We start from the raw sequence: 19,137 nt of genomic DNA on the forward strand, positions 1-19,137 counted from the left end.
CGAGCTATGAGCTTAAATTTTGTGTTTAGAAAAAAAATCGGAGGCATTTTATAAGCTGTTAGGGCCCGGCATGGCCAAGCATGTTAAGGCGTGCGACTCGTAATCTGAGGGTCGCGGGTTCGCATCTCCGTCGCGCCAAACATGCTTGCCCTTTCAGCCGTGGGGGCGTTATAAGGTGACGGTCAATCCCATTATTCGCTGGTAAAAGAGTAGCCCAAGAGTTGGCGGTGGGTGGTGATGACTAGCTGCCTTCCCTCTAGTCTTACACTGCTAAATTAGGGACGGCTAGCACAGATAGCCCTCGAGTAGCTTTGTGCGAAATTCAAAAACAACAATAATCTGCTGTGCTGTGGCTAAAAATAACATATCCGAATTAAAGAAACTTGCCACAATGAGAAACAATAGAAAAGAATATTTCAGTTTATAACAAGCAACACTTATTGTAAAATGACTTTTGATGCAGATGTAAAAAACCATATTTTAATAAAAGAAGAAGAAAGCTTGGCAATGCACCATCCCGAAAGTTGTAAAAACCATTAAAAAACAAGACCAACTTTCAGTCAGGGATTACTTTTTCCTGAAGTCCTAGTTTGAAGACAATAAAAATAATTCCTTTTGCTTTGTGCAAAAATTTCCGTTAAGTAGATAAAAGGTTTTTTTGAAGTTTGTAAATACGGGTGGGTGTTTGGAAACACTCATATTTAATAACAATAAAACAATATTATACACGCTTTATAATGTATTTTTCATTGTGTTTTTTATTATGCTTTTTTTTAACATAATTAATACATTTGTTTTAAGGAATTAGGTATGAATATGAGTTTGGTTGTTTGTATGTATGTCTGCTGCGACGTTACTTATTTTGTGAAAAGTGTTTGGTGACAAAGTTTGGAAATTCTTTTGAGATTGCAAGTGTTTGCAGTGAACCGATAATGACCTAAGTGCTTTTTTGGGGGGGTTCTGTCTTTTGAGATTGCACGACAGTCACTAGTTATACACACATCACGAAAAACTTTCACAGTAAAGAAATCACGAATCACCATTTTATATTCAAGAAAACAAACAGGAAATTTGTGAAAGCAGAATAGTACGTCTGCTATACTTCGGAGATGTCTTCAAAGATTTCGTTTGTAGAGTGCGCCTTCAATTCCCAAATAGGTTCCCATGGATATATATATATATATATATACAAATATGTATTTTATATTACACGTAATGATATATATCATATTCTTATTCTTATTTATTTTATATTTTATTAATTTCATTCCATTTAAAAATACAGTTTTACTTAAACTAACAAATCTTATGCAACTCTGAGGTCGGAAACTTCACCCAAGTGGTAAAATTGCATTTCTTGTTAAAATACAGTTTTTATTTCATGGCAATTGAACTGAGGAAAACTCTATTCGAAGAAATGCAGTTTTATTACTAAGTTAAGCATAACAACCCTTGGCAAGTTTTAATTCGAAAGCTGTCTGTGCTTCAATAAATTAAGTGTCATAAAAATTGACGTTTTTCGAAAAAACAAACAAAACTATTTGCTTCGTTCTATAAGATTTCATTATCGAGAGATATGGCGGTTTTATTTGTGCTACGACACACGAAAAAGGAAATTTTGACAATATTATTATCTTAAGAGATGCGTTCCTTCCCCAGTTTATTTGTTTCTGAATGTTCTTCAGGAGCGTACAAAATATTGACATATGTAATTTCATTGTATCTTTAAGTTATAGCAATTGAGATACTGTGAAAAAGAAGTAATTATTCAAAATACCTTAATAAAACTTTGCTTCATGCGTCATTTATCAAATTCTTTAATCAGAGACTTTTATGTACTTGAAAAGCACTGCTGACAGAAAAGGTTCTCAGTGAATTAAAATTATTGGCATAGACTAGGAAGAAAATGGATCAATAGATAGATTGATAGATAGATATGGTGAGAGAGTACATGTCATGAGTTTAAGATAAATTGTAAGAGTATCTGTAGTGAGTTTATTGAGACGGATTATGGAGAGTATCTGCCATAGTTTGTTAGATAGATTGTGAGAGTATCCGTCACGAGTTTATTGAAATAAATTGTAAGGATATCCTTTACGAGATTATTGAGATAAATTCTGAGGGTTTTTGTTACGAGTTTGTTGACACCAATTGCAAAGATATGCCTCATACGTTTGTTGAGATAGATTGCGAGGATATTCATCATGAGGTTTTTGTATTAGATTATGGGGCTATTTATCATACATTTCTTGAAATAAATTGTGATGGTGTTCGTCGTAAGTTTGGTGATATAGATTGCTCTTAACGTATGCCACATCATACTATAATCGAACTGTTACTTATATGATATTGGAAAAACATTTTTATTACGCGATAAGCAACCCACAACTTTGCGAAATTCTTATCTTGTGTGCATATAGATTTTTAATAGGCGACACTATTTTCTCGTCATGTAGAACTTTGTTTTTCTCCATTTTCAGGGTGCAGATATGGTGTCATGAATACGTCACACGCGGATATAATGCACTGGCGCCACCTATACACATATAATAGTACTGTTTGTTGTATGTCCATGTAAATACTTCGAAGGGTGTAGATGGATCTCCATCAAAATTGGTATAAATGTTCAGTAGGTCTGTAGAAAAATACACAAATTTCAATTTTGCATTTTACTGTTTTTATTAATGTTTTTACGGATTTTTTTTTACCACTATTTCGCCCCTACAGATGAATCTTCACTGAATTTGGCATGAAGGTTTGTTGAATCCATGAGGAGATACATGTGAACTTACGGTTTCACATTTTGTGTTTTGCTGTTTTTATGGGTGTTTTGGTTGTTTTTTTATTATTATATATGAAGGAAGCATCTTTTCATGTCTTAAAAAACCTTTTATTAATTATGAATTTATACAACTTCTGTCCAGGGTTCAGGTATCACAGCTAGTTCTTGAAAAACGTTTTAATAAAAGTTGGAACGTTTAATAAAAATCTTGTAGTACAATCAGGAATACATTTCACTTCTTCGGTGTAGGAAGATGTTATTATGTTAAACGTATATATAATTACTGTTACACCTTCTCTTTAAGGATGGAATACTTACGAATAAAAGGTGCAACCTTTGTTGTTGTTGTTTTTTGCCTTCAGCTCAAAATTATTTTGATAAGATTACAAATGTAAGTTATATTTAGTTCTAATGATAAAACAGTAACGAATAAGAGATGCAACTTTTTCCTTTCTTTTTGTCTTGATCTCAAAACTGTTTTAGTGAGGTTACAAATGTAAGTTGCATTTAGTTTGCATATAGTATGTAGAGATATATAAAAACATGCAAAATATGCTTTGCTAAATATTTTGTGTACGCTTCACACTTATTCACTCTACACATTAATATGCATACAAATTGTGCCGTACCAGTGGAGTAACTGTGATCCTTTATGTTTATAGAAAATCGGTGGGAACGTCACCAGCTGAATTAGACGTCTAGTGCGAAGTGTGTGTGTTTCTACTCTTTGTCTCGGAAATCGCTGTAGCCTTTAGCTGTCATTAGATCCACTGCTTTCATAAAGTGATATATTAGTATTACGTTATAAGGGAAAAGTTAGTTCAAGTGTTTTGGGATTCTTCATTCAGTTATTCCCTGAAGAAAGGGGTAATAATCAAAAGTTTTCTTTGATATCGAGGATCAATGAAGCAAGGATTTCGATTGCCTTTTATCTTCCAATGTTCACACTTCACGCGCTCAAACTGATATCAGTATTTATTCTCTCCATAAATAGTGGGCTAAAGATAGTGCTGGAATAAGGTACCTCGGTGTTGATTTTTTTGCTCGTATTTGTTTCGTAAAATGGAAGATAATTTTGTTAACTACTAAAAACAAGCCTGATAAGTACTTATTTTTATCGCTTAATGTCACCTACCGTTCCGTGTTCTTTTTTTCTCAAATTTCTTATAATTGTACTACTAGTTGAAAATAATTTATAAAGACTGTAGGCTTGGATGTACCTTATTAAATTGAAATAACAAACATAGAATGAATTTATATTTATTGTACAGTATCAGTTACATGCATTCTGTAAAATACGTGAACTTCCATTTTTATTGTTTTTGTTTTAGAGCAAAGCAACACTTGGCTATCTGCCGTGTCCACCACGAGAAATTAAACCCCCGATTTTAGCGTTGCAAGTCGTAGACCTACCGCTGTCTCTTAGTGAGCTGTTTCATTTTGAAATATTTATAATATACACATATAAAAGAGAGCAAATGCTCAGAAATGAGTGTTTATTTATGATTGAATGTGTAACAAGTGTTCAAATACATAAAATAAGATATAGTTTTCCTCGACTTTTTCTTAATTACCTTCAGAAATTTGCGATGTTTGTAATAATAACTGATTGTACAGAAATATCGACGTTCAGCAAAAACGAAGTCGCAAACGAATGAAATAATAATATTGATGGGTATGTTAGACCCATTTTGTACAAACGTGAAAATACAACTGATTTTTCCGCCCGGCATGACCACTTCGTTAGGGCACTCGACTCGTGATCTGATGGTAGCGGGTTCGAATTCCTGTCACATCAAACATGCTCGCCCTTTCAGACGTAGGGACATTATAATGTAACGTTAATTCTCGCTATTCATTGATAAGAGAGTAGCCCAAGAGTTGACAGTGGGTGGTGATGACTAGTTGCCTTCCCTCTAGTCTTACACTGCTAAATTAGCCTTCGTGTAGCTTCGCGCGAAATTAAAAAAAAACAAAACAAGTCAAACATTTATAAAATATATAGTTGAAAAAGAATGTCATATAAAAGAGGTAAGCGTTTCTTAAGGACCGACTTTGTTACGTGTTCTCAGTAAGTAACACTTCTAAGTTTCTTTAGTATTTTGATCATCATGACAACCTGTCCGAACACAATATTTCTCATATAAATGTTACTTCTCTTTAAGCTAAGTTTGTTGGCGCAGTGCTGCAGGGTAATTAAGTATTTCTTGTAAATCCCACTCTCGTGTAGTCTTAATGAAAAGCAGAATCTCCCAGCCACATCCTGCTTTACCATGTAAGTGCTCACCGACTTGATTGACCGATTTTCCGTCTAGTTCCATTTCTCTGAACGCTTAGGCCTCGATAATCTTTAGGCAGACACATAGTTTCCGAGACAACCTTGTTATCTGAATTAGACCAATAACTCGTGTAAAGTTGTGTTTTCAAACTGTGTAACCCTAATATGTTTGTTTCGGTTGCTTTAGCTTCTGACTACAAATTTACTGTGTTATTTCATGTTTCTAATTTTCTAAGTTTGAAACAATAGACAAGAATTTTAAATAAAAACAGACATCGCTTATTTTAATACATAATTTAAAGATACTACTCTGTTCGAAAGTACTTTCCAGTATTGCGTAAAATCAACATCTTAGAAATTATTTTGTTGAGGCTTTTATACTTGTCACAATAAGTTTCCTGAAATATAGAAATACTAAAAAAAAGTTTGAGTGGGTAAGTAGATTGTGCTTTAACAATTTAAAATCTGGTTTATCGCATTTAATCTTTTAATAACTTAATGAGTTAAGTCTTATAACAAACTCCTTCAAGGTGATGATATCGTTAACAGATCTAATCCATATATAACTTACATTCACCGTTAACATCACCATAAAACAATCTGGCATATTTATGGTGAATTTACTGAAACATGCATGTGGATGTAGGAAGTACAAATTTTGTTGTCTGCATCTAAACGTGGAGGTTCTCAGACAGCCTGTTATAACCACCTATTTCGTAACACGCGCATTCATATTGAGCAAGCTCCACCTCGAGCCTTGCAGAACTGCCTTACGTTCGAAGAGTTTTATAACGATGTGGTGTCTCGGTGGGTTAGACGATCGTACCATGTATGAGATGCAGGGTTGTTATAATTTCCTTCTGTAAGTTATTCCGTGTGTCAAGTGAAAGGCTTCACAACATCAGCTATTCGTATCTACGCTTGGAACCTGTGGGAGGCTACGCCCAGTCCATGTTCACTCTATCTTTGTACGCTGTGGCTTTCACAGTTGGACTTTGTTTGTACTGGCTTTTGTACAGTAGCCTAGGGCGCCGTATGAGGCTCAACCGTAAGGTAACTTCTTATGTGATTTCTCGTAATGTTAATCTTTGTGTTAAATCAAAGCTTATGGTTCTTCAAATGTGCCATAAAATTAATTTAATCTGTTTGACAAAATTGTTTCCATAAAGGTTTTAAATGGGTGTTGACGTTAATTAATTTATATTACCCCAACAGTTAGTTAAAATATCACCACATGTGGAGATGGTATGGTAAAGTGTAAAAAGTATTGCACTAAGTGCAGTTTCAAATTGTATTCCATCCTTGTCAGTAAAACTTTTGTAGAGGTGAATCTTCAATTAATATAGGAAAAAAGTAGTTTTTATTTATGATGCTTGTTTCGAATTACATTTCACAACAAAAAGCACTTTCTCTACATCAATAGTTCCGTCAGAAGTGTATTATTAGATTTGCAAGAGAAACGCCATATTGTTTCTGATATATCTGAAATACTTGTATTTTTTAGGAAAGTCGTAGAATGTAAACCTGAATTAACTCCAGTTTAATTAGTAATTAAACTGATTTTCGAGTGAACAACGTATAATACTCAAAATTTCTGTTCTGCAAAGGGTCCGGTATAGCCAGGTGGTTAAGGCGCTCGACTCGTAATTCGTGGGTTCGAATCCGCGTCACACCAAACATGCTCGCCCTTTCAGCTGTGGGGGCGTCATAATGTACGGTCAATTCCACTTTTCGTTGGTAAAAGAGTAGCCCAAGAGTTGGCGGTGAGAGGTGACGAGTAGTTGCCTTCCCTCTAGTCTAACATTGCTAAATTAGGAACGGCTAGCGCAGATAGCCATCATGTAGCTTTGCGCGAAATTCAGAAACAAATAAACCGTTCTAAAAGAAGACCAGGAATAAGTGTCTATTTGTCGGTTGGGATTTTTGAAAATTTTCTAAATTTCTAGTAAATACAGGAAATATCTTGTTGCAGCTGTATAGTACGTTGATTTTTAGGTGATCATTTTTAATTCTGTTAAATGTTTTCTGTGGCTCAGTGGTATATAACGCTAAAAATCTAGTTTTGATATTCGCGGTAGGCTTAGCAGAGATAGATCATTCTTTACTTTTGCGCATATAGAAGTAAATATTGCCACAAGTAAACGTTATATAGACTTTAAAACGGAGTATATACAAACTAAACATTAGGATGAGTTGAGTTGTGCGCAATGAAAAAGATGAAACATTAGTTACCAATAGCACTAGAAGATCGCAGGGGAAGCGAGAAGCGATTTGGAAACGATGTTTCCTACGTGGCACTATCGTGTGGCCGTATACACATTACTACAGGGGTTTAAATTAAAGTGAAATCTTACCGTTATTAATTTAAATGCAAAAGTTAATTAAAAGTTTACCAGATGGCATTCTGCAAATAGTTTGCGGATCAAAACTGTGTTAGAAGTACGAAAGTTATTATAGAAAGTAACGAGAATATTAATTAATTATTCGTAACATAAAATGTTCGTGTTATAAACAACGTTTCTTCAATCTGTTGAAATGTTAACAATGGTGATTTACTTTTCGCAAGAAAATGAACACGTTTTTCATTCATCACACAGCAAATGAACAGAAAATGCCGCAAGGTGCTAAGTTTTGCCTTCGATAATAAGAAATATAAGAAAAACATACTGAGCATGCGCATAGTCTCATTACTGTATAACACAAATAACATTTATGTACGTGTTATGAATAAAGTAATGGTTTTTCTTAATGCAGATATGCAAAAAAGCTTAAACTTCTTGCTTACTCTAGTTTTGGAGCTTGTTTCACTATAATCAAATACCTATCTCTACAACAAAACAGAGATTTTCTCAGTATAATCAAATAACTATTTCTGTAACAAATCCGGAGTTTGGTTGAGTGTAATCAAGTAACTATCGCTGTAACCAACCCGGAACTTATTTCATTATAGTCAGACAACTATCGCTGTAACCAACCCGGAATTTATTTCATTATAGTCAGACAACTATCGCTGTAACCAACCCGGAACTTATTTCATTATAGTCAGACAACTATCGCTGTAACTAACCCGGAATTTATTTCATTATAGTCAGACAACTATCTCTGTAACCAACCCGGAATTTATTTCATTATAGTCAGACAACTATCGCTGTAACCAACCCGGAATTTATTTCATTATAGTCAGACAACTATCGCTGTAACCAACCCGGAACTTATTTCATTATAGTCAGACAACTATCGCTGTAACCAACCCGGAATTTATTTCATTATAGTCAGACAACTATCGCTGTAACCAACCCGGAATTTATTTCATTATAGTGAGACAACTATCGCTGTAACCAACCCGGAACTTATTTCATTATAGTCAGACAACTATCGCTGTAACCAACCCGGAATTTATTTCATTATAGTCAGACAACTATCGCTGTAACCAACCCGGAGCTTGTTTCAGTATAATCAAATACCTATCGCTGTAACCAACCCGGAGGTTGTTTCAGTATAATCAAATACCTATCTCTGTAACCAACCCGGAGGTTGTTTCAGTATAATCAAATACCTATCTCTGTAACCAACTCGAAAACTGGCTTTAAATTAAACACATAATTCATTCATGATCAGAAACTCGGTTGATCTTTACTCGCATAAATATTGCTGTGTAAAGCTGGTTATTGAGTAGCAGTAACAACAAACAAGCCACAACGTTATACTCCAGAAGGCATTCTTTACCTTTTTGTTTATTCTTTACTGAAATCTATAAGACGGCTTCTTCAAGCGTTTCATTGCAACACCCGTTTAAGATGTTGTTTGGTGACCATAATCTTTGTTTCTAATGAAAACACGACCCTCCTTTTTGTTTAATAGGCCAGTTGTGACTTAGCGTGCACAGACAATGAATGCAAGAGTTTTGGTTCGCGTCACGTAACAGTAACAATCTGTTCTTTACTTTGTTATAAGTATAATATTCAAATCATACTATTTCATTAGATGAAGGTAGAACTGGATTAAAGAGGATGCTACTTGATAGCTTTCTTCCGCCTCTTCTCTAAGTTAAAAAATAGTGAAAGCTATTTGTAAATATTAGTTTGTGTAGTTTTGCGTAAAAAGTCTGAATCAAGCATACCTTTGGTTTAAAACAGTAGTGAAATTAAACTTGTTTGTTATAAAAAAATGAAAGACTAGGAAATTGTTAGCATAATACTGAACAAAATCATTTCATTTAATTTCTGTCATAATTATTCTTTTATTAGAATGTTGAACTTATTATAGAAGCTGACAAGGCGAGATCTATAGGTTAGCGAGCAGAGCTGCGTATTGAAACCGGATTTCGATACTCGTGGTGAGCAGAGCACGGATAGCCTATTGAGCAACTTTGTGCTTAATTCCAAACAAAACAACTTTTTCTGTGAAAATACCCAAAATTCGTCAGTAAAACTCTGATAACACAACTTGGGTGTTACTTATACTGAAATGTTAGAGATGAGAAATAAAACTAAATTTGACTGTAAAAGAATTTGGAGTCAACTCACAGGAAGTTACTGCTACTGTCATGTATGGAAATGATTCTGTGTCAATTGTCGTGATTGCGAAACTTTTAAAAAGTATGTGTGTAAGTGTGGTTAATGAAAACTAGTTTCCACATAATCACATTACAAATTCACAAAGTAAGTGGACAGGTTTATGGAGATGTACCGTTGAATGGTGATAGAATTGGACTGTAAATTATTTTACTTGAAAAAGCTAAACTTTCAAATATATAACGCCTCTAGCTCACAACATACGAATCTAATTACGAAAACAGCTACGCATGATTAACGCGTTTTTATATTAGTGGTTACTAAATTCCGTTGCCAAATCTACTCTGTGTAGTATCAAACTGTGAGTTGAGTAAGTAAGTTAAAATATGTTTGCATATAAGAATTGGAATACAAACGTAAGTAAGGCTCATATATACCTAGAATTAAGCTTGTAAAACATTTTTCTACATTAGTTACACGCCAGACTGTGTGTAGGTGTATAACTTTTTTGTTGCTGGGTCCCCAATAGGATTCTAGAATTCACATAAAAAGTGTAACCAAAATACCATCAATATTCCATTTAATCCCACAAATTACTCTTCGGGTTCCCTGTGTACGTTACATGAAAAACGAGTAATTTCAACCAGTTTGTTTGATGAGTTCTGAGTGTTGTAGCAGGTAAAATTATAAAACTGGGCAGCGTGAAGGAATATTAGAACCGTACCGATAGAGTCAGTGGTAAATAAATAAGTTGATAATTTAAAGCTTAGCACATAAATACTTTCGGATATTTCAAAACGAATGATAAATAAGGATTGGATAATATTAAGTCTAAAAGCACTCGTGTTTTTTCTCTCTTTACGTTTTCTTATTATTAAGTAACTCTGACTCAATGGGCTATTTATGCTTTGTCTGTCATGGGTATAGAAACACCAAATTTGAGCACTGTAAGCATATAGCTCTTATTGCTCAGCCACTGTGGGTATATAATTTAATCGAATTTACTCAACTGGCCACCTAAAATCATTTGTTTAAAACGTAGATATGCTGTTAGAAGATAATTCTGGGGTTATTTAAGTAACTTACAAAGTGTTGAGTAGATTATATTGATATGCTAATCACTGTGTCACATGACAACTATACCCAGTATAAAGCCACAGTATCACAACTAAACTTCGACTTTATTTGACATTTTGTGGAAAGTATGGTGCTATCAAAAATTGAACACTTTTTGGAAAACGCATGTAAGAACCCCAACGCAAAATATCCATACATTCAGGCTTCAATCACGTGTTTACAGCGGGGATTTAGAATTTCTAAGACGGAGATATCCCTTGCACTTAATGGCATTGGAAAACAAAGAAATGTGGATCAATTTGTAGCATCAAAATCATTTGAAAAGAAACCTACAATAAGTCGTATCGTGATGAATAAAATACGACATCCTGTAAGAGGTGAGAACCCACAAGCACAAAGGTCAGTGACATAATAATAATCCCTGTTGGTAAACCAGGCTAACAGAGTATGGTTTCACCAAGATAAGACTTCCAGTGTCACCTAACGCTCAACTGTTTCATACGTCGAGCAGCTGGACTGTAAGATGGATGTTGATGCTGTTCCAACTGCTCAAGTCATGGGATGTAATGCCTATAGATTTCTATGCAAACGGATTTTTTAAACATACGAGGGAAAACCTTGTTCCTGTATGAATTATGGAGAGCTTACAGGTAAGATGTTGTCCTTTTGCAAGTGAAGCCTCCTAACGGAGACTTTTGCAATGGAGACTACAATGTAAGACAAGGGCTCTTCAGATAGAGCATGACCAGATGTGGCGACATAGACTATAACAGTGTGGTAAGGTTAACTACTTTTAATTTTACGTACTCAACCTCTGTATAACAATCGAACTTATTCTTACTCCGGAAATACATCTTAATTAAATATTGGATGTAATGATTTAACAAGTAGTTGTATTAGTTTTTTGTTTGAGGAACTAATTTTTTATTTAAAGAAAACAATAAAAATCATATATAAAGAAAATCTCTATTTTCTAAGTCCGTACATTGGAGTCATGTGTTATTTTGCCGTTAGTTTCGATACATGACTTTTGTGTGATGTTGTAGTTTTAAAGTATTCAATTTAAAATATGTGTATGCTTTTCTCAAACTGGTGTGTTCGCTAAAATATACTTCATTAAAACTAAGTGGATGATTCACGGTCGTGTCCTAATGTATATTCATTAATAAGCAACACATATCTTGCGTCTGTTCAGTTTAGGTTCGGAAAATGAACAAGGTGAACAAAAACTATCAGTCGTTTTTACACGAAATATTTAAGTTTTGTTTTTAATACGGATTATAAATATAAGTTAATACGCCGAAACCCACTTAAGTACACTGTATTGTTCAAAACAACTTGATTCTCAGTAAAATGTAATTGTTCTTTATGCCACCTATTTTATAAACATATGATGTATTAGAAACCAATGAATATTAACCTGTTAACACGATTATGTGATGGCCACAACATACTCGTATCAAACATACAATTCGCAGCTTTTTGTCAAATGGTTCTATAATATAAATTGAAAGATCTCTGCAGGGAGAAATTATAACGTAGCTGATTTTACATTAAGTCATTTATAGTTTTTATGCTCTAATAATGCTAATGGAAATATCAAATTATTTGTTGCTCAAAAATCAAATATTATATTATCTTACAGTGGCCAGGAATACATAGCTATAGAACCTGCATATTACAAATGTGAATGGTCGATTTTTACCCTGAAAGGAAAATCAAAGCCACTTTTTCCCAGGCCTTTTATAAGAGCATATTTATTGAATTATAAACTTCAACAAAGTTTTATGTATTTTTTGTTTTCCACTTTAAAAGACTGATGCTGGTTTATTCCACTCTTTTTCGAGAATTCTGTTATCAGAATTATTTCTTTATGAACTGAATTGAAGCAATGTACAAAATTTAATTTACATGTGACTTATATTCGATCTACTGGCATCAAAAGCAAGGTGTAAACTTAAAAATCTTAACTTGCTCTTGGCAATACGGCAGACAGTAACGAACTATTTAAAATGACTGCCCCAGGAACAATGGGGATATGTAAGAAAGAAAGACTTGAACTGAGTTTATATTAAATTCCAGAAGCTAATCTAACTATGACGCAAATTTCCGTGTTCTTTCATACAAAACTTTTTGTTTCTCTTCCCTGAGCAATTGCAATTAGGCGAATAATATTGCTCTGGAATTTTCTTCCTTTCTTATACTGTAGTTTGAAGGTCGCCATTTGAAAATTTTGTAGTAACTTTTCGTTAAATCGATTTCACTTGCTGCTTTGAACATTAACTTTGTTTCGAAGTAGTGTTGTAAAAAAAGGATAGCTAAGTATAAGTAAATAAATTTTAAACAATTCTTTAGCAGTATTTTTGTTTTATTTTTGCTCTTCGGTTTTCTTGTGAAAACATCTCTCATAAAGCACTGACTAGTACTTGGGATTGACTGAATGAAAGACGTTTATTAACTTTAAATTTCACATCTTTTAATCGTCTCCTTAAGAGTGAGGCTCGTAAGACGTTCTCCAAGTTAAAAAAAGTTAAAGAACTACAAATTTGTGAAGCTTCTTATGACAGCAAACAAATAAAACTGATCGAGTAAGCATACTTACTCTGACGTTCATTCCTCAAATTATGGAAAATGTTAAATATATGTAATCACGTGTAAATGAACATAACAAACTCAGAGTGAACCAACAGAAGTAAATAAAAGATATAAGACGAGAATAAATTGTTTGGTTTCTTTTGAATTTCGCGCAAAGCTGCACGAGGGCTATCTGGGCTAGCCGTCCCAAATTTAGCAGTGTAAGACTAGAGGGAAGGCAGCTAGTCATTACCACCCACCGCCAACTCTTGGGCTACTCTTTTACAAACGCAAAGTAGGATTGACTGTCACTTTATAACGTTCTAATGGCTGAGAGGGCGAGCATGTTTGGTGTGATGGCGACTGGAACCTGTGTCTCTCAGATTACGAGTCTTGTGCTCTAACCACCTGGCCATGCTTTAGAAAAATATTAAGTTTTGTAACTATACAACTAATTTTAAATATGAATCCTTTTTGCCTTTTATTCTCTTTTCGCGTCATATGATTTTAGTTTGTTTGTTTAAAACAAAAAAAATATTATTTAAAGCCTTATATTTATTAAAATTGTAGTGATTTGTTGTACACGTTAACGAAATTAGACATTCGTAAGTGTCTTATCCAAGGTTCCGTGTTACATACTGGAGTTTATGACATTTATCAGAAACATATATATAAGATATCATAAACAATTATTTTATTAAGGCTTCTTTAGAAATTCCACGTACCTATATTTTCTTACTTGTTTTTTTCTTTACTTGATCTGAGCGGAATGTAATAAACAAGACATATTCCACGTGATTTTACTTAAATAATTTCGGAATGTTCAACCAGAGACAAAGACCCATCCAATAGGTTCATAATTTCTCGTGGTTGTAACAAACCATTATAATTTTATTATCATTCACATTCAATGGAAACGACAGTGTTTGTATTGTTAACTAGATATGCAACGGTCAGTGCAATTACAATACATTTCCTATTTTAACTTACATTTAAAAATATTTGTTAATTATTTATCCAAGCTAGTGTTTCTACAAAATTATTCCGTCGAGTTCAAATGATCCAAATTTCGTAAACAAAATTATTTCAAGATATTAATTAAGTGATGAGAAACTCAGTCACGATGAAGGAAAGTTAGCTTTCTGCAAGTGTTTGAGTTACTGAGTTTCTTTTCTGGTTCAAAAGTTTTTGTTTATTCTAACAAGTTTATAAACGACTGAATAACTTTTGTACTTGTCAGCTGTTTCGTTTATTTTTTATTTTTTTTTGGAATTTCGCACAAAGCTACTCGAGGGCTATCTGTGCTAGCCGTCCCTAATTTAGCAGTGTAAGACTAGAGGGAAGGCAGCTAGTCATCACCACCCACCGCCAACTCTTGGGCTACTCTTTTACCAACGAATAGTGGGATTGACCGTCACATTATACACCCCAACGGCTGGGAGGGCGAGCATGTTTAGCGCGACGCGGGCGCGAACCCGCGACCCTCGGATTATTTCACTGATAAGCTTCTATTTGCCAAGACGTAATATCCCACTTTTATTATTTTTGCTATTGTTGAGTTTCACTAAATCACTTTGAAACAAAACAAGTTTCTTATTAACATACTAATTTAATTTGTTTTGTTAATAGAGTGTTCCGTCTTCAGTATCCTGCAAAGAACAGCCAGTGACGTCAGAGAAAGTGCCAAGGTGAGTAAAAAATTGAATCTTTACATATTTTTAAAAATTCAGCATTTTATTTTAAATACTGCATTTTTTATTAACAAAGCACATTACACAAATTATGAAAGATATAATTTAAAAAGAAATGACTATACGTTAAAGAAGTTTCTTTTTTTTGTTTGTTGTTAAATGCAAATGTAAACACATGGGCTATATGTGTTGTGCCTCTGAGAGGTGTTGGAACCTAATTTTTAATAAGCCCTCAAATATACCACCGTTGAACCATTGGAGAGATTTAGAAGTTAATGCATATCATATATTGAATTCATACTTTAGAAATATTTAGGAATTATTGTTATTAACTCTCTTTCAAGCCCCTCGCTAGCACAGCGGTAAGTCTTCGGATTTACAACACTAAAATCAGGGGTTCGATTCCGCTCAGTGGGCTCAGCAGATAACCCGATTTGGCTTTGCTATGAGAAAACACACACACAAACTCTTTCTGGTTTAGTGTTGTTGTTTTCTCTAGATTGTACGCACCGTAATTTAGTAGGTGTAATCAAGTCGTCTGAAAACCCGTTCTGAACAACGTCGTTTTAGATGAGGTATCCGACATCTATGTCGTGGGTTTTTATTTGTACTGGGTGAAAATACGTCTGTCTGGTTGAAGTGAAATAGTCATGACTTTTATTGAGACGATTGATGTCTCATATTCCCGAACCGTTGTGGTTTGTGGGTCTGCAATGGTATTATTTTGTTTTATGTGGGTTCTCTAAGAACGATGAGTCCCTAGTGGTCGTTTGGTCGCTTCTCTTCGCACTGATGAGTAACCCTTTTACATGTGTGACTGTGTTAGGTTTTTAAATCGAAGAGGTTGTGACTTCGGTACTCTTCTTTTTTTCATTAGCACGAGATCATGCGCCATTATTCTCAAGTTAACTGACCAGAATCATTTGTCAGCGTTTTTATTTTTTTAACATAAGATTTCGCTATTAGGTCCCTAAGTTAGAACTATTCATCTTACAATAGTTCAGAAGAACTGTTCTAATTTTCCTTTGAAACACAAATCCATTTGTTTGTTTGTTTTTCAATTTCGAGCAAAGCAACATGAGGGCTATCTGCGTCAGCCGTCCCCAATTTAGCATTGTTAAGCTAGAGGGAAGGCAACTAATCATCATAACCCACCGCCAACTCTTGGGCTACTCTCTTACCGACGAATAGTGGGACAGACCGTCGTATTATTACGCTACAACGGCTGAAAGGGCGAGCAAGTTTGTTGTGACGGGGATTCGAACCCGTGATCCTCAGAGTGCCTTAACCACCTGGCCATGCCGGACCTCATGCTGTGAATATTAAAAATGTTGTTTAATAAAAATGTACAACATTGGATGAGCTTTTGAGCTTTAAGAACAATAGAAACATTTTAATGAGTTCAATTAACCTGTCATTTTGAACTTTTCTTCAGAAGATAAAAAACACATTTCAATTTTTAAAGCTCTAAAAATATCAATTACAGTTAAGTGACACATACAAGCAACTGTAAAAGTTAAAGTGGCAAAAAAGAATTTCTTAAAAAATGAATTGAATGCTTAAATTAATTAACCAGAATTACTGACCGATAATAATAGTCATATATGATCTACAGTTTAACTAAACGTTTTAGAACTAGTTTGTCTGAATTATACTTTGGATATTATTATCGTAAATTCTTTAATAAAAATACCTTTAATAAAATACTTTTAATAAAAAATAGATTTAGGTAATTTATTTATAAACACAATAGTAAAAATCAAAAATAAGTTTTACACAAGCATGAGAATAAGAAAATGAAATAACGTGAATTATCATAAAGGAGTCGCATTGTTGCAGAGGTTTAATGATATGCTAGAGACCCTTGGTTTTGAAGAAATATGATAGTTTTGTCTTATTCCACAATCCTCTTGGCAAGGGTTTCATCAAATAAATGTATTCATATTGAGTAACTTATATCTTACATCACTACAGAAAGCAAAACACAATACAACTAATGTAAAGATTTGATTATATATCCTCTTTTCACATTTGGATGTCCTTGAAGACTTGAATTCAGTGACTTAGACAATCATGCTTGGAATGCTTTGGAGAATGACAAAGCGTTGTACAAATATAATTTAAGACAGACCTCTTAATGCATTATCGAGACGGGCTCTAGACATTTTCTTCTTGAAGTCTTTGATTGGTTCGTATTACCCAGCAAGCAAACATGCCACGATGATAAGGTCATCACCATTTGACAGATTGTATGTAGTGAGGTCTGTCAATAGCAGACATAATCTGTCATAAGTAGCTAAAATACTGTAACAATAAAAATGTTACGTTGTATTTACCCGAAAAATACATCAGCAACTTTACAGTGATAAGTAATAAATAACAATAAATTAATTTTTAATGTTTTAAGTTGCGGAATTCAATGTTCGATAAAATGAAACAAACATCAAATATTAAGACGCATCATTGTTGTAAAATATTGATCGGACACTACATATCATGTTGTAATTAGAATTTTCAAACTAAACGGTACATTGTGCATACGTGGCTTTAACGTGGCAAGGTCAAACATCAAAAACTGGATAGATTGTTATATTTCTGATGTACCCATAGCTGAAAACAAAAAGCATGTTCAATTTCGTATCAGGTGCTTAAGCTTTTGATCTTCTGCTCTGCATTTCGGCACGTTAAACATAAGGCCACACTTGATTTTATACCATGTTACCGTAAACCACGTACTGCGTCATCAATTTTTTTTTACAGAAAGAATGTAGCTCTTTATAAACCAAGTTTGCATATATATATATATAATATTTGATGTTCCGCTTACTTCGCTCGTAACGTTTTTGGTGCCCTTGATTGCTTTGTAACCTTCACTTTATGGCATGGTTACTCAGTTCTTTTGTTTTTGGTAGTCTGACGTACGTGGCTTATTGATAATATTATATTTCATATGAAAGCTTTCAAAAGACTTCATCCTCCTGTTTTGATGGGAGCTTGACTTTTTATATTCTCTTTTTTATCTTGATGAAGACCTTTGCTGGCTGATAGAAACATTACCCTTAAAACATGTTTCAAAACATATATTAAATCTGTTAAAACAGGCGAGATGAATAACAAACCTAACCCTTCCAATTATTTGATGCCATGTTTACCATCATGATTACTTGAATATATTTGTGCTTTTTCTGAAAACAGCAAGGACTTGGATTGCATAGGTTATTATACTAATTTTATGTTAAATTAGTCGTGTTTTGCAATTACGCTTTTACAACATAGAGCGCCACAGCAGGTAATTTGACGACTTTAAAGATGGTATAGTAGAAGATTTAGGGTTATACTTTCTTTAAGTGTCCGAAATTATTGTATTAAGTGATATGTAGAATTCTTCTTATCGACATTTCACAACATGTCTTTACCCCATTTTTTTACCTGTTTTTTTTCTGTAAAATTTGTGTACACATATATTCGTTAATATAAGCGGTTAGTTATTGTAAATGTATGTTTTTACATTCCATACGTGCAAAAATTTCGTTAATATATATATTACATATCATCTCGCTTTACTTCCTTTAATTAAGCATGATTATGTTATTAGTATCATGGATCAATAATTTACTTTTTTTAAAAAGACTTCGTTATCTCATTCTAATTCCATTTTGTTTATCTTGCAAATAAGGTTTTCTCTAACTTCGATAAAGTATTATTTCGTCTTTAATAACAACGCTGAAAAATAGCAGAGTTGCGAATATGTGTTATAAAAATAAATAAAATCAAGGTACCTCGTACATTATGAGAATGGTAACATATATCCAGATGAAGAGAAAGGCAACTCCAGAAGTAAGACAGAGATAGTGGTATGGATATATTTCCTTTTATGAAAATAATTTAATTAAATTAAGAACAGGTACAGGTGATCCATCACACAAACTCCTATAGGCCAGTTATCTACCATTCACTGTTTAAATACAGTTGTGAGCAAACTGTTTGCTTTTACTGAAGTGGAAACTGAAAAATGAAGTATACTTGTGTGTTTACTTCAGAATTTCTGCCCAATTATTAGTTGAAAGAAAACTAGTGAACAACGCTCACCGTCAACTTTTGGGCTACTCTCTTCTGACCAAATAGTAGGTTTTGACCTTCATTATTGTGTCGGATATACAGCTATGAAATGTGGAGTGAGATTTTTGTAAAAACACGACATGAAATCATGAAATCCAAACC

At 33.8% G+C, this 19,137-nt stretch overlaps 1 protein-coding gene across 9 annotated transcripts in view; it reads left to right on the forward strand.

Moving 5' to 3' along the window:
* LOC143240804 (uncharacterized) overlaps positions 1-19,137 on the forward strand; it is a 194,159-nt gene that overhangs the window by 134,146 nt on the left and 40,876 nt on the right. For all 9 annotated transcript variants that reach the window (XM_076483898.1, XM_076483900.1, XM_076483903.1 and 6 more), the window contains one exon: positions 14,855-14,913. In XM_076483898.1, coding sequence (XP_076340013.1) covers positions 14,855-14,913 — 59 coding nt within the window. The remainder of the gene's footprint in view (positions 1-14,854; positions 14,914-19,137) is intronic.

This window comes from Tachypleus tridentatus, chromosome 13, assembly GCF_004210375.1.
Source record: "Tachypleus tridentatus isolate NWPU-2018 chromosome 13, ASM421037v1, whole genome shotgun sequence".
Classification (NCBI taxonomy): domain Eukaryota; kingdom Metazoa; phylum Arthropoda; class Merostomata; order Xiphosura; family Limulidae; genus Tachypleus; species Tachypleus tridentatus.